This window comes from Prionailurus bengalensis, chromosome D3 (genome assembly GCF_016509475.1).
Source record: "Prionailurus bengalensis isolate Pbe53 chromosome D3, Fcat_Pben_1.1_paternal_pri, whole genome shotgun sequence".
Lineage (NCBI taxonomy): Eukaryota > Metazoa > Chordata > Mammalia > Carnivora > Felidae > Prionailurus > Prionailurus bengalensis.
The window spans coordinates 7,782,646-7,803,289 of record NC_057356.1 but is presented as its reverse complement, the minus strand read 5'-3'; the positions used below and the strand labels follow the sequence as shown (position 1 = coordinate 7,803,289).

Genomic DNA, 20,644 nt, shown 5'->3' with positions numbered 1-20,644 from the left:
CAGCTCACATAAACATATGAAACAGAGTGCAATTTCATTAGTTATTAAAGAAATGCAAACTAAAACCACCATGTGATAAAACTATACTCCCTCCAGCACAGAAGTGTGACTAAAATTAAAAGGATGGGGCACCTGGGTGGCTCAGTCCTTAAGCATCTGACTTCGGCTCAGGTCATGATCTCACAGTTCGTGAGTTCAAGTCCCACATCGGGTAAGCTGGAGCCCTGCTTTGGGTAAAACACAAGCCCAGGGTGAGCCCCGCTTCTCTTTCTCTCTCTCTCCCCTCATGGGACTCTCTCTCTTTCTCTCTTCTCCTTGCTCACTTGCGCTGTCTCTCAAAAAAAAAAAAAAAAAAAATGGAAAGGATGGAAAGGGAAGCCTAGGTTGCTCAGTTGGTTAACTGTCTGACTCTTGATTTCAGGTAGGTCTTGATCTCAGGGTCGTCAGTACAAGTCCCGAATTGGACTCCGTGATGGGTGTGGAGCCTACTTTAAAAAAAAAAAAAAAGGATGGAAACATGAACTCTTGGTGAGGATGCAGAGCAATGAGAAGCAGACCAAGCCCTGTGGACAGTTACTGACAGTGTCTACTAAAGCTAAACACATGCTCATACCCTGTGACCCAAACAGTTCCACTCTTAGGTATATGCCCGACTAAAATGCACCCATCTGTTCACCAAAAGTCATGTCCCGGGGTGTTCACAGCAGCCTTAAACTGGCAGCTATCAGAGTGCCCATTAATAAGAGAATGAATAGAGGCACCTGAGTGGCTCAGTGAGTGAAGCATCTGACTCTGGATCTCAACTCAGGTCATGAACTCAGAGTCATGAGTTCAAGCCCCGCATTGGGCTCTGTGCTGGGCGTGAAGCCTACTTACAAAAAATAAACAACAATAATAATAATAGGATGAATACATACAGAGGGAAATAGTCACACAACAGAAAACTACGGCAATGAAAATAAACCACCTACAACTATACACAACAGTATCGATGAGTCTTATAAACACCAAGCTGAGCAAAAGAAGTTGAAAGTAAAAGTGGACGCCTGCCTGATTCCACTGTCATAAAGTATGATGAACACAGGCGAAATTCATCCACACTGCTAGAAGCCAGGATGACAATGGAGGGCAGTGACTGGATAGGGACACAGGGGTTGATTCTGGAGTGCCAGTGACCATAGTACATTCAATTTGTCAAAATTAATCAAGATGTATGGTTATCATACGTGCACTTTTCTATATGTACATTATACTTCCGTAAAAAGCCTTTTTTTTTTTAAAGTGTACCGTGTCCTAAAAATGCAAAGTGCCTTTTTTGTTTTTAAAGGCGAGGAGTTAGGAATGGAGACCAGGTATCTGAATTCCCAGAAGGCATATAAATGGGGCTGATAGATCAAAGCCTGATTTACGGCATTAGAGAAGAATCTGTGGCTACAACCGGTGCCTCAATAGCTGGCCCCTTCTAGAACAGTTGCCTCCCAAGGTATGAGGCCTGGGGAGGGGGCAAGAGTCTAGAAGACAGAGGGTGAGATCCCACACTGACAGGGTTGGCGCAGCCTTCCCCATACCCTACCTTCCAAGGCAGAACTCCTATTTACATTTGGGACATGTTAATGTCGCCCAGCAACCCTGGATAATCACCCCTTCCCCACTCCCACATCACTTGCTTGTGCTGCAGCTGACCCCAGCCGCCAGTTCCAGGGGTGGGGTGCTGCTAAAGCCATCAGAGCCAATCCAGAGACATTTGATGGAACGACTGGCGGGTCGGGGAAGGAGAACCTGAGCTGGCAGGATAAAGCCAGAGCTGCTGGCTCACCATCTTTGCCACCACATGGGGAGAAGCTTGCCCAAGAATGAAGCAGAAAGAGGAAGCCAAAGAGGGAAGCAGAAAGGAAAAATAAGAGTCAACCTCTCAAGATCTTCTTGGAACACCTAGATGTAGACGTGCCTGAAGGTCACACTCTACACCTATTATGTAAGCCAGTGAATTCTGTTTTGCTTAGGCCAGCTTGAGTTACATTTGCCATTTATGTCACTGTGAAGTATGTGCCCTTTTGCTGCTCCCCGGAAGCCTGCGTGCACTCTCAGAGATTAAAATGGGCATAATACCCCATGCTAACTGCATGGAACACACTATATCTTCACAAAGCACTTCAATACCCATCAATCCATTTGATCATCACAGAAATGCCAAGAGAGATAGGGTGTAGGTATCACTATTCCTGCCTTCTTTGCCATCCCAGACTTTTCGAGAGCTGGCAAGGACATGAGGACCATCTAATTGAGTCCTCTTGCTTCAACAACCAGACAAATGAGGTGCAAAGAAAGCAGTAGAAGCCTGGAAATGACTACAGCAAAATAAAACTGCAAAGGGCTTTTAAGTTCCTCAAAAGGGCCAAGAGCAACATTACTAAGACTCTGATGTCGCCTGAACCTCAGACTTGAGAATCTAGCTTTCATCCTTGCTCATAAAGAGAATTTTATCGGGGCTCCTAGGTGGCTCATTCAGTTAAGCATCCAACTCTTGATTTCGGCTCAGGTCATGATCTCATGGTTCATGAGTTAGAGCCCACATTGGGCTCTGCGCTGACAGTGTGGCGCCTGCTTGGGATTCTTGCTCTCCCTCTCTCTCTGCCCCTCCCCTGCTCTCTCTCTCTCTCTCTCAAAAAATAAAATAAAATAAAAAAGAGAATTTTATCACATCCATGGCCTTCCTTTATAATAAATAATAACAGGGACCATTCATCAAGCACTCGTCTGCCAACGAAATGCCAAGCATTCATTCATTCTCTTCTAGAATCCTCCACTGAGGCAGATTCTACTACTAGATCTATTTTGCAGATGAGGGAACAGAGCCTTAGGTAGATTAAGCAGCATGCCCCAAATCAGTCAACTGGCAGAGGTGGGCCTCAAACTAAGGTTGTCCAGCAGCAAAGGGTAGGGTGGGGTTGCGGCCCCAGAATGAGTCATATGTGCCAAGACTTAATTTTGGGGGTCCATCATGCCATCTTCTGCACAGGGTCAGAAAGTCTGCTGCTTCTGCTGTGATGTTCACTTCCTTCAGCATTTCTAGAATCCAGCTTTAAAAAAAATTATGTCCTAGGGTGCCTGGGTGGCTCAGTTGGTTAAGTGTCCAACTCCGGCTCAGGTCATGATCTTGCGGTTTGTGGGTTCGAGCCCCACGTCAGGCTCTATGCTGACTGCTCAGAGCCTGGAGTCTGCTTTGGATTCTGTGTCTCCCTCTCTCTCTCTCTCTGCCCCACCCCTGCCTCCGCTCTGTCTCTCAAAAATGAATGAACATTAAAAAAAAAAAAAAAAAAAAGGCAGGGATGCCTGGGTTGCTCAGTCTATTAAGCATCCGACTCTTTTTTTTTTTTTAATGTTTGTTTATTTTTGAGACACAGAGAGAAATGGAGTATGAGCAGGAGAGGGGCAGAGAGAGAGGGAGACACAGAAACTGAAGCAGGCCAATGTGGGAACCCACGAACCATAAAATCATGACCCGAGCTCAAGTCAGACACTTAAACAACTTGAGCCACTCAGGTGCCCCAAATGTTCGATTCTTAAGCTCAGCTCAGGTCTCGATCTCAGAGTCTTGAGTTTGAGCCCCATGTTGGGCTCCATGTTGGGCATAGAGCCTACTTAAACTTAAAAAAAAAAAAGATTAAAACAGAAAAAAAAAAAGGACAGGCAATAACAAGGTTTGGCGAGGATGTGGAGAAATTGGAGCCCTCCTGCATTCCTAATGGGAATGTAAAGTGGTGCAGCTGCTTTGAAAAAGTCTGGCAGTTCCTCGGGTTAAATAAAGTTAACATATGACCCAATTAACTAGGTGTAGACCCAACAGATATGAAAACATGTGTTCACACAAAAACTTGTACACAAATATTCATGGCAGCATTATCTATAACAGAGAGAGAAACAAGCAAAATGTCCACCAACTGATGAATGGATAAACAAAATGTGGTCTATGCACACACGTCCACTGGAATCATATTCAGCCATAAAAAGGAACCAAGCACTGGGGCGCCTGGGTGGCTCAGTCAGTTAAGTGTCCAAGTTCAGCTTAGATCATGATCTCCAGGTTTGTGGGTTTGTGGGTTGGAGCCCCATGTCTGCTGTGCTGACAGCAGAGAGCCCACTTCAGATCCTCTGTCCCCCTTTGTCTGCCCCTCCCCCACTCATTCTCTCTCCCTCTCTCTCTCTCAAAAATAAATAAAAAAAAAAAAAGGAATGAAGCACTGACACCTGCTACAGCATGGATGAACCTCAAACACACGATGCTAAGTGAAAGAAGCCAATCACAAAAGGCCACATGTTATATGATTCCACTTCCACGAAATGTCCAGAACAGACAAACCCATGGAGGCAAAAAGCACATCCCTGGTTGTTGGGAGTTGAAAGCAGAGAACTGGGAGGTACAGGGCTGACTTTAGAGGTGATAGGATTCTGAAATCATATCATGGCGATGGCTGCACAACCTTGTGAACGTACTAAAAGCACTGAGTTGTACACTCCAAAGTGGTTAAATAGTGAATTTTACGGCCTATGAATTTTATGTTAATTAAAAGTGTTTTTAAACCTCTCCCAAAGAGAGTGATCAGACTGCATGTCTACCCCCTTCACCCCACTTTAAAACTCCCCAGGGCTTCCCACCACACTGGGAGCCAAACCCAAACTCCCCACCAGGGCCTGTAATGCCCTACATGGCTCTGGCCCTGTGACCTCTCCCCTTTTCCCCTTTCCCCCTTACTCCACTCGTCCCCCACCTTCTGGCCTTTGACCTGGCCTATCCCTCAATCTGAAATGTTCTTTCCCACAGCTGGCTTCTCATCAGTCAGGCTTCTGTCCATATGTACACACACACACACACACACACACACCCCAGGCCCTCTCTGACCAGCCCATCTAAGACACAGCCCATTACCCTGCCTTGTTTCTTCATAGGCCTTATCATCTTCCAAAAAGGTATCGATTTTTAAAAACTATTTACTTGTCTGTTGCCTATCGCTCCAACCAAGAGGACAGGGATCTTGTCTGTCATGTTCACAGCTCTGAACTTGCCTGCCATGAAGGAGCTACTTGAGAAACACTTCTGGAAAGAATGGATTTATTGAAGGACGTCCTGTAACATCTGAAATGCCAGGTCAGGAGTCTGGAGCACTAAGTGATCACTCTGCAGAGCACACTCGGCAGGTGCTCGGGGAGTTAATAAGCATATGCTGGGTACTCAGTGGCAAACCCCACCCTAGACCTGTCCAGAACCCTGAGGAAGCAGGAAGCAGGATCCCTCCCCTCCAAAGTCTGAAAGTCTTTCAGGGGTCACAAAGCACCCAGTGTTTACCCAGCAAGCCCCAAACAATGCAAAGGAGAAATCTAAGATTGTGTTGTGATGGAGGCTAGGGTCCAAATCAGCCCTCATAAAACTGTGCACTGGCCAACACCCTCTCACACAGCTTCTTATGACTTTGCAATCTGACCTGTTCTCCGGAATGAGACGGTTGCAGCTCACACCTGCTCCTGCCTCCTCCCACGGGGACTTTCTTTTCAGAGGCAGTTAAAAATCTAAACAGGAGGGTGGCAAAGACCTCTGCCTCTTTTCCCTCCCCCCCCCCCAACTTCGGCATCTCTGAGCTGCACACACAGTGAGCAACTTACCCACTAGGAGTTTGACATCTCGGACTGTGAAATCAGGGTCAGGCATCCTGGAAAAAGAGAAGCACAGATATTTGCTGAGAAGCCAGAAACAACAGAGTTAGACCCAACTCTGGGGCAGGGGGAAACCATTTTTCCAAGAGGGTTCCCTGGCTCTCAGTTGGGGAACCCAGAATGAGATAATCCAGAGGGAGGGGGATAGACCAGTGAGTGCCCCCAGAGAGGGTCACTCTCCAACCATCGAGCCCTTTCCTCACTCCAGTAGGCAAACCAAACTCCCTCACTCTCCCCAGTAGGAATTCAGCACTGCCACAGAAAAGTGGATGAGACATCCACTGTCCACCCCACTTTTCAGGGGAAGACTGAATTGTGGTGTCAAAGGTAAGTCCTAGAGCTAGGCATTCAAACACCTGCTTTCTTTTAGGGTCAGCAGCCCTCTCTTTGTCTCTTCCCCTAGCAAACAATCTCCATAAAAAGGAGTTCTATGGAGGGTTGGAGGGATCCCTTTAAGTTCAAAGGGGGAAAAAAAAAGACACATCATTCCAACTCCGGGAATTTGGTAACATAGGCCATAATGACTGTGCTGACATTCACTATTAATTCACAGTGACGCCAGAGGTTTGATTTCTACCCTGGGAATGAGACTCTTGAGCGAGCCTGGCAGTAGATGCTGGAGAGGGAGGCAAGCTGGGATGCCACCCACAGCCTCCTCTCCACCCCAGCCCAAGGGGCGGAAACCTGTTCTTCCAGCCTTCCTCCCGGATGTAGGATGTCTCCCCCACCCCACCTGGAGCTCTGACAGATCTCAAAGAGAATGGAAACCAAACAACACACAGTTGGGGAGGCAGGTGCTGGGGCAGAGAAAGAGGAGGCAAGGAGCCTGGCAACCTAGGAAACATGCCCTCCACAGAAAAGGACCAATTTCCCACGTAGTGGGAGTCCAGAGTAGAACAATATGTATCTAGGTACCCTGCCTCTGGAGTTAGAGACTGGCCAATCCCTTCACAGCTCAGGCCCTGCCTCAGTTTCCCAATTTGGGGAGTACTACGTTCTCTTTAGAAAGTCGCTGGACGTTAACTGTGATGGGTCAGGGAAAGAAGTGAACACTGTTCAAGTACCCTCTGTCGTCTCTGCCCAAATTCCCTGAAAAAGATCAGTCTTTGGAGAGTTTTTCCCCTTTTTCAGGCTTTGAACAAAGAGATTCTATCCCCAGGTAGTGAAGAAAGATCCTTCTCTGTGATGAGAGGTGGGGAGGAGGGCTCAGGAAATCCATCCCAAACTATAAACTGTAAGGGAGTGAGACATGGGAAGAAGCAATTAGTTTCAGCAACTTACTTAATCCCCAGTCCATCCTTTTCTCGAAATATCAGGGGAACCCTGAGAGCTTCTCTCTGCACGTACTCATAGTTGAAATCTGTTTGGATATTAGAATTAAAACAGGTTGGTTAAGTCATGAGGGAGCAAATGAACCACGATCAGTTGGTCAGAGGAAAGACATGGTTATATTCGATGCAGGCACCAGCTCTAGGGCAAAGCTCCCCGTAAAATGACAAGGAAATGGAGCAGGCACAGCCCAGGAGAAGCCAGGCCAACTATCAGCTCCTCTGCCTACTCAGTCATTCCCTGCATGCCCCACGGGTCAGAACTTGTCAATGAGCAGCCCAAGGCCAGGGAGGGTGGGGAAGGAGACTCATGAAAGAGCCCCGCACAGAAAAAGGCCCCAGATCGCTGAGAAAGAGGGACAGAGAAACGCACCCCAAGCTGAGCTCAGAAAGTAAAGGCAGTGCAAAATTGAAGAATACCACCTGGGAGGATCTGAAGCCCCAGAGAGGAGGCTGGGAGGAGAGTTCTCATTGTAGCTGAGCATCAGGGAAGATCTTATTGTAATATCCTGCATAGTGAAGGGGAGGGGGGGGGGAAGCTGGTTTCCCTGGAAACTGTGTATTTGGTGCCAAAATAACTAGAGAACTGGGCACAGCTTTGTTGTCTTAATAGTGAAATTCTGCTGCAGCTATCACAATACTTGCTTCAACTGGGTAACAGAGCAGAATGCTCCCCAGGTGAAGGCTGTGTGAAGAGGGCACGCTGAGGCCCAAAGAAAATTCACAAGGTAGTTTTCTGTCCCGGGTTTGTCTAGCGTAGACCCCAAAACCCTTAACGAAAGCCCTGGAGAATGAAGGAGGCCTTAGTTTCTATGTTCTTCGAGTTCCAAAACCAGGGGATCTGACCCAACCTTCCCTATCCCTAAATAGGGAGTTGAGGGAAGCGGAGATAAACCATCACATCCCCAAAGCCTCAGGTGAACCAAGGCACTCCACAAGGGCACAAGCCCTCCCTGGCCAGTCAGAAGAGAGATCACAGGCCACTGAAGCCCCTGCCCCAGGCAAACGGTTCACCAGGGCAGCTTGGTGGGGGAGGAGGCCAAGGCAACCCTGCTCAGAGCAGAGGGAGAGAACAAAACCAGAGCTGGGGAAAGCCCTGACCTTAGCAGCTCAGATCCCCAGGGGCTCACAGTGAATGGGGATTCCTAAGGATTTAAAGGCAGAGAAGTTTAAGAAGCTTCTACTTTGAATCCAGGCTAAGGGCTCCTTCTGTTTCTCAGCTCCTCCCTCGAATTTTGGGGCCAGATCTGAATTAACTACCAAAACGCAAGGACCCTCTCCTTTGAAAAGAGCCTGGACAGCAGATTTAAGGACTCTCCCTAGCTGGAATCCACCTCCTACACGCCCACACCCAAAACCCAGCTCCAACCACCCCCCCTCCTCAGCTTCAACTTCCTCAAAAGAGCTTGAGAAAACACTCAGATTTGGGGCTGAGAATTCTTCACAAATAACTAGGAAGAGTTTGCATGTCGTTTTCTCATAGGATTCACCAAACTCAAAATGAGAAGGAAACGAGAGGAATTAAAATCCCATTTGTGCTAAGGAAATTTAAATGTAGTTGAGACTAGTTCTCCACCCCCCCCCCACACTCCCCCCCAGACTGTCTGCCTGCATATGCAATGTTCTTAAGACTTGGCAGGCTGGAAGAAAGTTCTTCTTCCCTCCCCCAACAACTACCCCCTACCACTGAACCCCAGGAAGCAGTGGGCACAAAGGAGAAACTTCAAAAATGCAAAGCCAGGACTGTCTCATCTGGGGGCTAACCTACAGCCCCAGCCACTCAACCAGAACCTGGAGGGGGAGGCCCTTCCCCTGTTATCAGCTCACTGAGGGATGGTAGGGTTTTCCAAGGTGGATGGGGGGGGGGGGGGGGAGCAACAAAATGGAAATGGTGTATTATAAAGGAAACTTGAGTATCTGAGAGGAAAAAAACAAACTTAGAAACCCCAGAGAGCATAGGGAAATAACTAGGTAGGCAGGGGTATCTCCAAAGCCCCAACCCCACAGGCAGAGCCAGAGGTCACACAGGGCCTCTGGAAGTCTCAGACCAAGCTAGAGCATCACCCCAACCTTGGCGGGACACCACAGACACCTTTCTAATACTAGAGCCAGGGAGAAACTCAGGCCGTGAAGATCTCAGGGTGGCACCCCAAAACCCCAGAGGCTTCCCCAACTTCTCCTCTAGACTGGCAGGGCCTACAAGGGACAGAACTCTCGAAGTCTCAGTCTGAGAAGAGACTTGGTTCCCCAGAGGGCTACCCCAAGTTTTCACTTCAAACTCCGGTGGTCAGGGATCTCAGCCTGAAGCCTGAGGGGGTAGAACTCTCTTACCCCCAGTCCCCACTTCAAGCTGTCAAGGCTGAAGGGCCAGAGGCCTCAAACATAACTGGGGGCTCCAGACAACAGCTCTGAACTGACCCAGCCTCTGCTCAAATCTGGCAGAGACCAGAAGGTTATGAGGTTCTGCAGATCCCAGGGGCTGAGGAGGCATCATTCAGCAACCAGAGCATCCCCAGCACCAGCTCCTAACCGGCACGGCCCGAAATAGGACGGGGTTTGGGAGGCTTCGGGCCTAGGGGGACTCTCATCACAATGTCCCTGGGACACCCCAGCCCCTCTCCCAGACAGGCAGCCGCACCTCACGCAGCTACAAGGAGCTGAGCTGGCTCTGGGAGGGGTAGAATGCCGCGCACCCGCCCTCCCTGGGCCCACCCGTCAGTCCCCAAGTCCCTCTGACCACCAGTCCCCTGGCTCTGCCCACCCTGGGGCCCACTGTGGGCGCGGGCCGGGTCTAGGCCCACGCCCGGCTCCCGTTCCCGCCTGCCCTCCTCCTTCGCCACCCCACCCCACCCCCCCAGTGCTCGGCCTCGTTTCGTCACCGGATCCCCTGGAATGGGGGACGCGGGCGCGAAATACGAACCCAGCCACCGGCAGCTCCCTCCCCACGTGCGCTCGGCCCGCGGCGCGGAGCGCGGCCCGAGGAGGGGGCGCCTCACCTTTGCCCTCCATGGCGTGCACGAAGTCCCCCTGGTACAGCTGACTGCGCAGCTTCTCCTCCAGGCTGAAGCCGCGGACGCTGACGATCTCCTCCACGTCCGACAAGTCCTCGTTCTCGTCGTATCTCTGGCGGTCAATCGGGCGCTGCAGGGACCCAAACCAGAGAGCCCGAGGCATTATTGGGGGGACTGGGGGTCGTCTCTTACCCTAGGCCCAGCTCAAGCAGGTGCAGGAGTCGCGCGCCCCCCGCACCCCACCATTGCGAACCGAGCAACTTTGCGCAAATGCCAAAGATGCTGAAAATCGGGATAACGAGAGGGGCCCGCACCCCCGGGGACCGGCTGTGCCCTGTACAGGGCACTCCCCTCCTGCATCTTTGGAGGCCATGGAAAGGACATCTGGGGGGCTCTCCCTTGCCCCCCCCACCCCCGATAGGTGTTGAGTTTTGCCCACTCGGCCGGGAGCCTGGTTATGTAACCCGCGAAGGGGGCTCCGCGCACGGGCTGGCGGGGCATTTGTAGGCCCCGGGAGGAGCCGCCGCAGCGCCCCGCTCGGCGCTAACAGCAGCCCGGGCGGCCGCGGCGGCAGAGCCGGGAAGCCGGAACCGGGGGCCGGCGGCATTTCTAAGACTGGAGCCGCCCCCGAGCTACTCGGGAAGCTGGAAAGCTGAAATGGAAGGGCTGAGACCCCAGCCACCCCCGCCGACCGCCCGCCAATGCTAGAAGAAGAGGTGGAGGGGGAGGTCGGGGCTTGGGAGGGGGAGAGGCAGACGGCCCGCCACAAAGCTCCCATCGTAGACCCCAAAACGCACCAGCAGCTGCCTCATCTCCCCACAAGCGCGCGCGCACACTCACTTCCTAAGGAGACTCCCCCACCACTCCCCGCATCCCCTGCCTCCTCCCTCGACCGCCCAGCGCCGGGCCCTGCAGCCCCCCAGATTCCGGGCGAACCCCGAGCCCGCTCAGTCCCTCTCCACGCCTTTCCCCTCTACCACCTCCCCACTTAAGTGTCTGAGACTCTGAGCCTCACAAGGGACTGGAGGAGTAAGCTGCTTGCTTCCTTTTGCATGCAATTTATTATATTTTTTTCCGGTCCTCTTGCAAAATACAGAAAAGGAAAGAAAAGGCAGCAAGAAACAACAACAACAACAAAAAAAAATAGATCTATCATTACCAGATACAGATTTGGAAAAAAAAAAAAAAGCTACACACCAATCTTCTTCCAGAGTCTTTCTCTGCCTCCATTTTTTTAGGAGAGTTCACCAATTAATTGTCAACACTCCTGCCCCCTGCATTTTGGCGGAGGGGGGAAGGAGGGAAGACCAAAGAAAACAAACCAAAAAATAAATAAATAAAGCAAGCCAGAGCCGAGATCTACAAAGTTTTGCACCAACACTTAAGCAGATCCGTTTGCAAAGTCCTAGGAAACCATTTTCAGCAGTTGTGGGGGGGGAGGCGTCGACGTCATAATCCCCGGAACGTAAACATTGTTGCCGATCGCGCTCTGAGCCCGCGGCCGGGCTAGTGGAGGGGGCAGTCGGCCCGGGATGGGGGGGGCGGGGGCGGCTGCCCGAGGAGGTGAGGGGCGGGGAGGGCGCCCGGGAGGCACCGGGCGCCGTTAGCGCCCTGGCATCGCTGTTTTGTTGTTGGGTCACGAGTGCGCCTTGCACGCAGGCGCCGCCGCCGCCCGGGAGTTGTGTGCAGAGCTGACTTTTGGAGGGCTGAGTTGCAGGCGGCGGGCGCATCCCGGAGATGGCGGGGCAGGGAGGGAGGGAAGGAGGAGGGGGTGGGGAGGGAGGTGCAGATTTGCACGGCTGGCCTCAGCGGGAGGCGCGGAAATGCAAGCCGAGCTTGCTGGCTAGAAAGCCCCCGAGGCCTGGCACCCCCCAAAACGACCCCCCACCTCAATTCCTGCCCCCATTGCCCACGGCCCCCACGGGCCACCCCTCTTCCTCTTCCTTCATCCACCCCATCCCATTACCTACGTGGCCGACCCAAATTCAAAGAGCTTTGTATATATAATTGTTTTTTCTGCTGCATGTCTTGTTTTTTTTTGGGGGGGGGGTGCCGGGGGTGGCGATCCTCTCCAGACCCCTATATGCGGACCTGCCATGTGCAGGAGGCATTTGGGGGCTCAGGAAGAAATTAGCGCAGCTCCATACCTGTACGGACTGCATAACTTTTAAACTCCCGGACTCAAAGATACGGACCCACACACACGCAGGTACAGGAAATAACAGCCAGACCAGAGCCTTTTCAGACCCGAGCTGACCGGAAGACGTTGCATTTCATTCATTCATCCTGCCCGCGTCTGTGGAGTCCTTTACTAGGCGACGAGCCCTGGAACACAAGTTGGACAGTTTTTAAAGGTCCCTGCGCTCGCCAAGAGAAGGAAATAGATGCTCAGGAGTGAAATACCGAAGAGAATCGGATCTGGCGCCTCCTAACGCAGCTGGCAAGCAGGCGAAGGGTAAGCCCTCATTGGCCGATTATAAGAGAAAAGTCGGTGGAAAGCTCTGGGATGGGGTGTGGGGAACTTGGGGAGCCCCTCGATTAATCCTGTAGGGATTCTTGGCAGAGGTACTGGCACTCTCCTGCTTTCTGTCAATATACCTGGTTGGCCATGGCCACCCCCAAAACTGTAATCCTAAATGTGCTGTCCTGTAATTCCATTATGAACAGTAATAGTCAGTTAGACTTTGATGATGAGAAAAGCTGGCCCTAAACATTTCTCTAGCCCAACTAGGCCTGATCTTTGGGGTAACCACATGGCACCAGGGCTACAATAAAGGAACATTACAGATGCTCCTGGCAGGCTTTGCAAAAAAAAAAAAAAAATCTTCCCATATTTTTTATTTCTGCCATTAGCCCCTGTAGGATAGTTGGAGCAAGTAATTTTGAAAAACTGAGGCTCAGAGAAATTATCAATCTGGATGATTTCCTCTGCCCCCATATGGTCCCCAGTCAACACTCCATTCAGACAGAGAGGTGTGGAGAGGAAGTGGCTTCCCCATCAGAGATCGGATGTGAACTATCAGCCCTGGATTGGTCACCCTAAGAGATATCTTCCCCCTCACTCACCTTAAAGTTTCCTGTCCTAACTTTCTATATTCTTTAATACCCACCCCCAAAAACTGCTCTTTGAAGTTTGTTTTAATCCCAGTCCACTAGATGGCAAATATCAAAATTTGTTTCCAGACTGAAATCGCCCAGGTTAGCTCAGTGTGAGTGAGAAGGGGTTAGCCTTCAGCCCCTGTCAAGAACCAGGAACCAATTTATCTGCTTCTCTTTCACACAAGACCCCTTGAAGGGTAATAGTCTGGTTATTCCTCACATTACCAAGAAAAACTGAGTCTCAGAAAGGCAAAATCACTCACCCAAGCTCACAAGCTTGTAAATGTAGTTGGCGGGGCTCAAACCAGAGCCTGGTTCTGCCATCTCATGGTTTTTTGGATATTGACCACCTTCCTTACTCCCACATAATGAAATGAACATGTTCAAAGGAGCGTGTCCGGGCTGGAGGGTCAAGAAAAGGAAGTTAAGTGCAATAAGGTAAAAGCGAAATAGAATGCTTGATCCTGATTCTCCTTTCCTCCCATAGACCCTTCTCTCTCTCCCCATGTGGCCTCATGGTGTCCCCAAAGTCTGGTGTCAGGAAAAGATCCGATGGCAGGCACCTCACTGCAAAAACAGTTAAGTCCATATATCACCCCAAAGGGGAGGTCCTCGCCTGTCAGAATGGAAAGGGGTTGAGTAGTCACCTAATTTAATCCCTTCCCTTTACAAACCATAAGGAAACTACAGACCAGAAAGAAGAATGGGCCAGCCTGGGTTTGTTCCCCTTGGACTCCCCCAGAAAGCCTACCCTACCGCCTGGTCCTAAGTGGTCACTCAATAAATGTTGGGTCCTTGATGGATCACCTTCCCCAGCATATTTGCATTTTCCCTTTATCAGTAATTGGCAGATGAAAGGCTTTGTCCTCCCCTTGAAAGAATTCCAGGCATTTGCTCAAAGTGGGGGAGGAGGTTATTTTGGGCCAAAGGGGGAAGGGCCAAGACCCTTGAGCTCCTGGTGTTGGCTAATTGTCCCAGAGGAGCCGGAGGTAGGTGAGAGAGGGAAGGGAAGATTAAGGTGCTTCTCCAAGAGAAGTACTTTTTCTTGCAGGAAAAAAAAGAGCAGGCCAGTTGTATTTGAAACTTAGTAATAATGACTTCCCGGACCCTCCTTCTCATTCTTACAAAAGGCCCAGTCAAATCCTGGCTGTGTTGGCCTCATTCATTCATTTCTTCATTCATCAAAGGTTGATTGAGCAGCTCTGTGCTTCAAGACAGAGGGGATACAGAAGAACCAGCTCTGATTGTAGACATACTCCAGGCTGCATAGGGAGTGGACAGACAGCTCCAAAGGGAGTTAGGAATCCCCAGAATTTAGATTTTCAAACTGTTAGAAACTGAAGCTGTTTTCACACTCATACATGATTTTATAAGAACTCCTGATTTTTGAATGCTTACTATGTCTTTAAGCAAAGGTACTCACAGTTGCTATTTCTTTGAATCCTCATCTAAACCCTAATGAGGGAGAGTCTAGAATTTACCACCTTTATGGTTACTTGCCCAAATTTTACAGCTGTAAAATAACAGAGACAAGATTTGCATCCAGGGCTTATAGGAATCCGGAGCTCACAGCCTTTACCATTTACTATACCTCTCTGCAGGGCTGTCCCCTAGGACATGGTCATGGAAATATTCTATGTCTGCGCTGTCCAATACAGCAGCCTCTAGCCACATGTGGCTACTGAGCACTTGAAATGTAGGTAGTGAGATTGAGGAAGTGAATGTTAAATTATTTTTTAATCTTAATTAAAATATAAATAGCTGTATGTATGTAGGTGTGTCTACCATTATTGGACTGTGCAATCTTAGTGTTTTCCAGAATTTGTCTTAACTCACCTACCAAGCTGCCTCACAGTCTGATTTGGCACTGGGTCTCCATAATCAACCTTCTGGAAATATTTGTGGAATGAACGAAGGGACCCTGAGAAAATGAACTATTGGAATGATGAGGTGGGGGGAGAGGACAAGGGATGTCTGCAAAGGTTTCCTAGAAGGGGCCATCTGGTACATTGTGAATGTTTGGAGTGTTAGCCCTTCAACCAGTCACTCTGCGTGCCTGCCTGGGGATGCCAGTTGGGTAGAAGATTGTCCCACCTGCCCAGATCTGACAAATAAACTTCTCAAGGACAGATTATTGGTGATGGGGCAGGAAGCCTTAGAAATGGGTAACCACTTCCTGATATGTATCATGCTGATAGACAGGAACACAAAGATGCAATCCATTGTAACCCTGTTTGCAACAGAAAAGGACTGAATATGGAGCGCCTGGGTGGCTCAGTTGGTTAAGCTTCCGACTTCAGCTTAGGTCATGATCTCACAGCTCCTGAGTTCGAGCCCCACGTTGGGCTCTGTGCTGGCAGCTCAGAGCCTGGAGCCTGCTTGGGATTCTGTGTGTGTGTCTCTCTCTGCCCCTCCCCCACTGCGCTCTCGCTCTTGCGTTCTCTCTCTCTCAAAAATAAACATTAAAAATTTTTTAAAAGAAAAAGACTGAATATGATCTAAGGGAGCTGATTAATCCTTGGACCATTTTTCTGTGCAATGAAATGTTATCAAAACATTAAGAAGAACGAAGTAGTTCTACATATACTGATGTGGGAGTATTTCATGACATCCTAAACATGAAACAATGAGATGTGGAATACCAAATTGTGCTGACCAAATTGTGCTGACCACTATGTCAACCAAAGGGAACAAATCTATATCTACATTTATTCTTTCGTATGTACAGGATTTTCGTATGTACAGGAAATAAATAGAATCAAAAAATGGGGGAAAGAACCTGGAAAAGAGAAGAAAATGTATTCTTTGGTACAGCGTTTCATTTTTACCACATGTATGCATTAGAGTTGCCTGATTTGAGATCTTACAGATTCAATTTCACTTTCTGTGTTGTAGTATCCATAATACCTACTCAGGCAGGACTTTCCTTTTATTTTATTTTTTTAAGTTTATTTATTTATTTTGAGGGAAAAGGAGAGAGAAAATCCCAAGCAGGTTCCACACTGTCAGGGCAGAGCCCGACATGGGGCTCAGTCCCACAAACCATGAGATCATGACCCGAGCCAAAATCAAGAGTTGGACTGAGCCCCCCAGGTGCCCTAGGAGTTTCATTTTGTTCATCTTTTAAGACAATAAAGTTCAAAATCTGGCAAATCTAAGCCAAATAAATATTGTTTAGGCATATATACATAAGCAATAAGGCATAAATAAAAGCAAATGAGTGATTAACACAAAATGCAGGAAGAGACTCAACTCTGAACAGGGAGAAGTGCTGGTGATTTCCTGTTTCTTAATATGGATGGTGAACACCTGAGTGTATTCTTTAAAATTTTACAAATATGATTGTACTTATGAAATATTCCACAATCTAAAAATTGTTTGGGGGCACCTGGGTGGCTCATTCAGTTAAGCATCTGACTTCAGCTCAGGTCAGGATCTTGCAGATCGTGGGTTCGAGCCCCACGTTGGGCTCTGTGCTGACAGCTCAGAGCCTGGAGCCTGCTTCAGATTCTGTTCTCTCCCCCTCTCTCCACCCCTCACCCACTCACGCTCTGTTTCTTTCTCTTTCTCTCAAAAATAAACATTCAAAAAAAAAATTTTTTTAATAACAACTGTTTTAAAATTGCTTCAAGTCTAAGGGTACCTGGCTGGCTCTGGGGGGTGGAGCATGTGACTCTTGATCTCAGGGTTATGAATTCGAGCCCCATGTTGGGTGTAGAGATTACTTAAAAATAAAATAATTTTTTAAATGGCTGGCTTTAAGTCTTTCTCCCCCATCCCCACCCATCTACCCAGTTTCTCCTGTCCATACTCCCATCCCCAGAAAACTTGTTAGTATGTCTCTTGGGTATCCTAGCAGAAATAGTTTATGCATTTACACACTTCTATATACTTTTTCTGTTGTTGTTGTTGTTATTATTATTATTATTATGTCACATAAATATTACCCATTGTCCTCTTTCTTTTTGCATTTAATATGATCTGGAGATCTTTCCATATATTGTCTGGAGAACTGCATCATTCTAAAATATTAGCTAAGGATGAAGTAAATCTGAATGTCGTGATTCAGAAACAGTTCAAGATTGGTTAAGAAATAAAAAAGTCAGGATATCATATATGCTATGATCCCTTTTAAGTTAAAAAAGAAGAAGAAAGAGCTTGAATGGAGCAACAAGCCATTATGTTTGATCACTTCCAAGGGGGAAGAAAACTTTGAGGGAGTGATATAGGGACTATCTCATATATTATTTGCCCTTGTAAATTTATCAAACATTTTAAACAAAAAGGCATAGAAGATAAATATACCAAATATAACAAGGACTTGCGTATCCACCTCCTACTTTGCCAAATCCTGGATTTTTGTCATATTTTGTATTGCTTTCGCAATTTAAAAAATACTTTGGGGAACAGCATACTGTAGTTTTTCTGTTCAAGTGAGTGGAGTTCCCAAAGACCTTTTCTCTTTTTTTCTTTTTTCTTCCCCCCCCCCCCCCCGCCCCCAACCAGTCCCGTGTAGATTGAAGTATCAGGGCAGCTTACATACAGCCTGAGCGTCTGGCTTTGGGCATTTGGGGAAGACTTTGCGAGAGTTCTACATCTCCCTGAGCGAGGATCTGAAGGAAACTTGGAAATAACAGGTGAGTTAATTAAGGGGTTAACTCCAGGAGGCGAGTCCTAAAAGTTCAAAGATACTTTCAAAACTTGCATCTTTGGATTGATGGACAAGTGTATTAACCAATGGAAATCAAACTCCAAGCATTACTTCATCATGCTAAATTGTCGTTGGTTGCCAATCCCTGAGGGCCTGACAGCCCGGCTGGCAGTTAACCCTTTCAGGGACGATCTTGCCCTTAACATCAATTTTATTTTGAAAGATGAAGTAGGGATGGGTGAAAAGCCTAGAAAGATTCCCCGGAACTTCAAGTGTCCGTTTTGGATCTCAGCCCAGCAGGTAGAGTTTCGCCCCACAAAGGAACACCCAGGGACAAATTTCCTGGAGAAAAGTTTTGAACTTTTAAAATTGGGAATCAGCTGACCTTGCTTAGTGGGAGGAGAGGGGAAGGGAGAAGTCTGATTCACTTTTTGTGCTGTCAGAACAGCGACCAGTGTTGGAGCCAATTCCATTAATCTCACAGAGCAATCAGTCACTGAGAGGATTGAATTGCATTTCCTGCCCCAAAGATGTAGAGACCGATGACCTTTGCAGCAGCCCTCAGACCCCCCAGTTCACAGCTGGAGAGAGGATGTGTCAGCATTTACTTTCGGGTCTCACCCTGCCCTTTGTTCAAAACTCAAACTCTTTGTGCTCAGGCTGCTGCAGGGGTTTTTGTAGTTGTTGATTTTGCCAATTTTTTTTTAAACCTCCCACGTCTTGGAACTTCTGAGAATCAAACTCTCTATTTAGCAGAAGATAATATCTGGAGGTGCCCCCAGAGAGGGAACCAGAATAGACACAGGGGAATTTTAAGAGAGGCCATTGGGCCTTTTGGCTTTCATTACTGCCCCTTCCTGGGCTCCCTGAATGCTGCAGGCTGAACCGGATGGAGCCAGAAGCCCTGCAAGAGGACTAAAAAGCCTCATGTGGACATGGGTCTGTTACAGAAAAAATATTTTACACGCATTACCTCGGATAAAAAGGAACTGCTAGAACAAGAGCATTTACATAAAGGAACATTCTAAATTCCCAAATCCAGTGAGCTATATGACCTCACACAAGGTGCCCAAACTGAGCCTCAGTTATCCCATCTGTAAAATGGGGGTCATAATATCAAACGTATAAGAGCTACAGGAGGATTGAATGAACCAGTGTTCTGTAACAGGGTGGTAGGCATGGTGTGTGTCTTCATTAAAATGAAGTCGACCTTCTCTCCCCAACAAGCCTTCAAAGTCTGATCGCACTCAACTGTTTTGGGTTCTTTGAATAGAGCTGCTTTCTCTCCTCCAGACCTTTGCATTTGCTGATCTGTGCACCAGGAGTTGTCTCTCCTGCCAGCCGTCCTCTCCATAGCTCTTACTTATCCTCTTGGAACCAGCTTTGATATCTTCTCTTTCCTGTCCCCCTCATAATACTTATCACATTTTCTTAGTGTTGCCTATGCTGTCAGCACACTGGGAACCCTGGGGCTGTAGGGCCCCTGTCTGCCTCATGCATGGACGTATCTCCTGCCTAGCACAGTGCCAACACCTACTCTGAAAGTACATATCTAAGCGTACCTGGGCTGGCTCAGTCAGTAGAGCATGCAACTCTTGGTCTTGGGGTGGTGAGTTCAAGCCCTATGTTGGGTGTGAAGCCTACTTAAAAAAAGAAAAAAAAAAGTAGCCGTCTAATGGAAGTCCAGCACCCCTACTGTGCCTCCCTTAGTCCCCAAATTTCTCACCCTTCCAGAAATCTAGGAGTAACAGTACTGAGATTTTTCTCTTGTCCTAGTTAGCCATATTACAACATCCTTTGCAAATGGAGTCAGTGGCTTTTTAACTCGCCTTGAAATGCACTTCATTAATTCACCAATTACTTATTGAGTGCCTCCTAGATTCCTACACAGAGCAGCCTTTGTAGGAAAGCCTGCTCTTCGCCCTATAGCACCTATTCATGGCACAGAGCAGGCCTTTCACCCTGGTGAGGCCAGGATGCTCTGAAATGGAGTGGGCAGTTGGCTCTTACCCCAACCCAAAGAGAGGGATCTCTGAGACCACCCCTTGCAAATTGAGAGCAGGTAAGTTTGCCCAGCTTACCCTAGCACAAAGCTCTTTCCATTCAGAATACTTGTCATAATTATAATAAAATACTCATGTGTGAACAGTTTATTGTCTGGCTCTCTCTTTTAAAGGAAATGTCCCGGGGCCCCTGGATGGCTCAGTCGGTTAAGCTTCCAACTTTGGCTCAGGTCATGATCTATGATCTCAAAGTTCGTTGGTGAGTTCAAGCCCGCATGGGGCTGGCTCTGTGCTGACAGCTCAGAGCCTGGAGCCTGCTTTGTATTCTGTGTCTTTCTCTGCCCCTCCCCTGCTCATCCTCTTGTCTCTCTCTCTCTCTCTCTCTCTCTCTCTCTCTCTCTCTCTCAAAAATAATAAATGTTAAGATAGGTAGGTAGATACATAGATAGACACATAGATAGAAGACTCTGAGGAGACTGACCTTGGTCTTAGTTCACTACTTATCCTCAGTCCCTAGGGCTTGGTTCATAAAATCTCTATTTTCAGCTTCACTAAATCTTAAACTGTACCTCTTTGAAGATGCAAAGTTCTAAGAGGTTCTCTGAAAGTGCAACAGACAAGGTGGTGTGCCTGGGGAGGTGGTACCCCTTTCTAGCTCCAAAGCCCAGGCTCTCCTCCACTCCATCCCAGACTGCCTGGCCATCTCATGAGATCTCCTGGGCAGAAATGGAGTTGCAGGGCCAAGGGGTGAGGGGAGGGGAGACAGGGGGCAGGGAACCAGCTGTCATCGCAGGCAGCTGAGGCCTGCGAACCCCCTGGTCTGAGAGGCCCCTGGAGTTGCTG

The 20,644-nt window shown here is 48.4% G+C and overlaps 1 protein-coding gene and 1 long non-coding RNA gene across 4 annotated transcripts in view; one reads left to right on the top strand and one right to left on the bottom strand.

Moving 5' to 3' along the window:
• KDM2B (lysine demethylase 2B) overlaps positions 1 to 11,777 on the bottom strand; it is a 125,376-nt gene extending 113,599 nt beyond the window's left edge. Inside the window, exons 1-4 of one of the 2 annotated variants that reach the window (XM_043557525.1) lie at positions 11,246 to 11,777; positions 10,034 to 10,178; positions 6,991 to 7,069; positions 5,659 to 5,705 (exon numbers count right to left, since the gene is read on the bottom strand). In XM_043557525.1, coding sequence (XP_043413460.1) covers positions 5,659 to 5,705; positions 6,991 to 7,069; positions 10,034 to 10,178; positions 11,246 to 11,278 — 304 coding nt within the window. In that variant the 5' untranslated portion in view covers positions 11,279 to 11,777. The remainder of the gene's footprint in view (positions 1 to 5,658; positions 5,706 to 6,990; positions 7,070 to 10,033; positions 10,179 to 11,245) is intronic. The other variant, XM_043557526.1, reaches the window with a different exon arrangement.
• A 46-nt stretch (positions 11,778 to 11,823) lies between these two features.
• LOC122470197 lies at positions 11,824 to 19,948 on the top strand. 2 transcript variants are annotated; one of them, XR_006293857.1, is made up of 2 exons: positions 11,824 to 12,503; positions 17,654 to 19,948. It is a non-coding gene; the product is annotated as an uncharacterized LOC122470197 (long non-coding RNA). The 2 variants fall into 2 exon arrangements; XR_006293858.1 differs by lacking the exon at positions 17,654 to 19,948 and adding an exon at positions 14,957 to 15,279.
• The last annotated feature ends 696 nt before the right edge of the window (positions 19,949 to 20,644 follow it).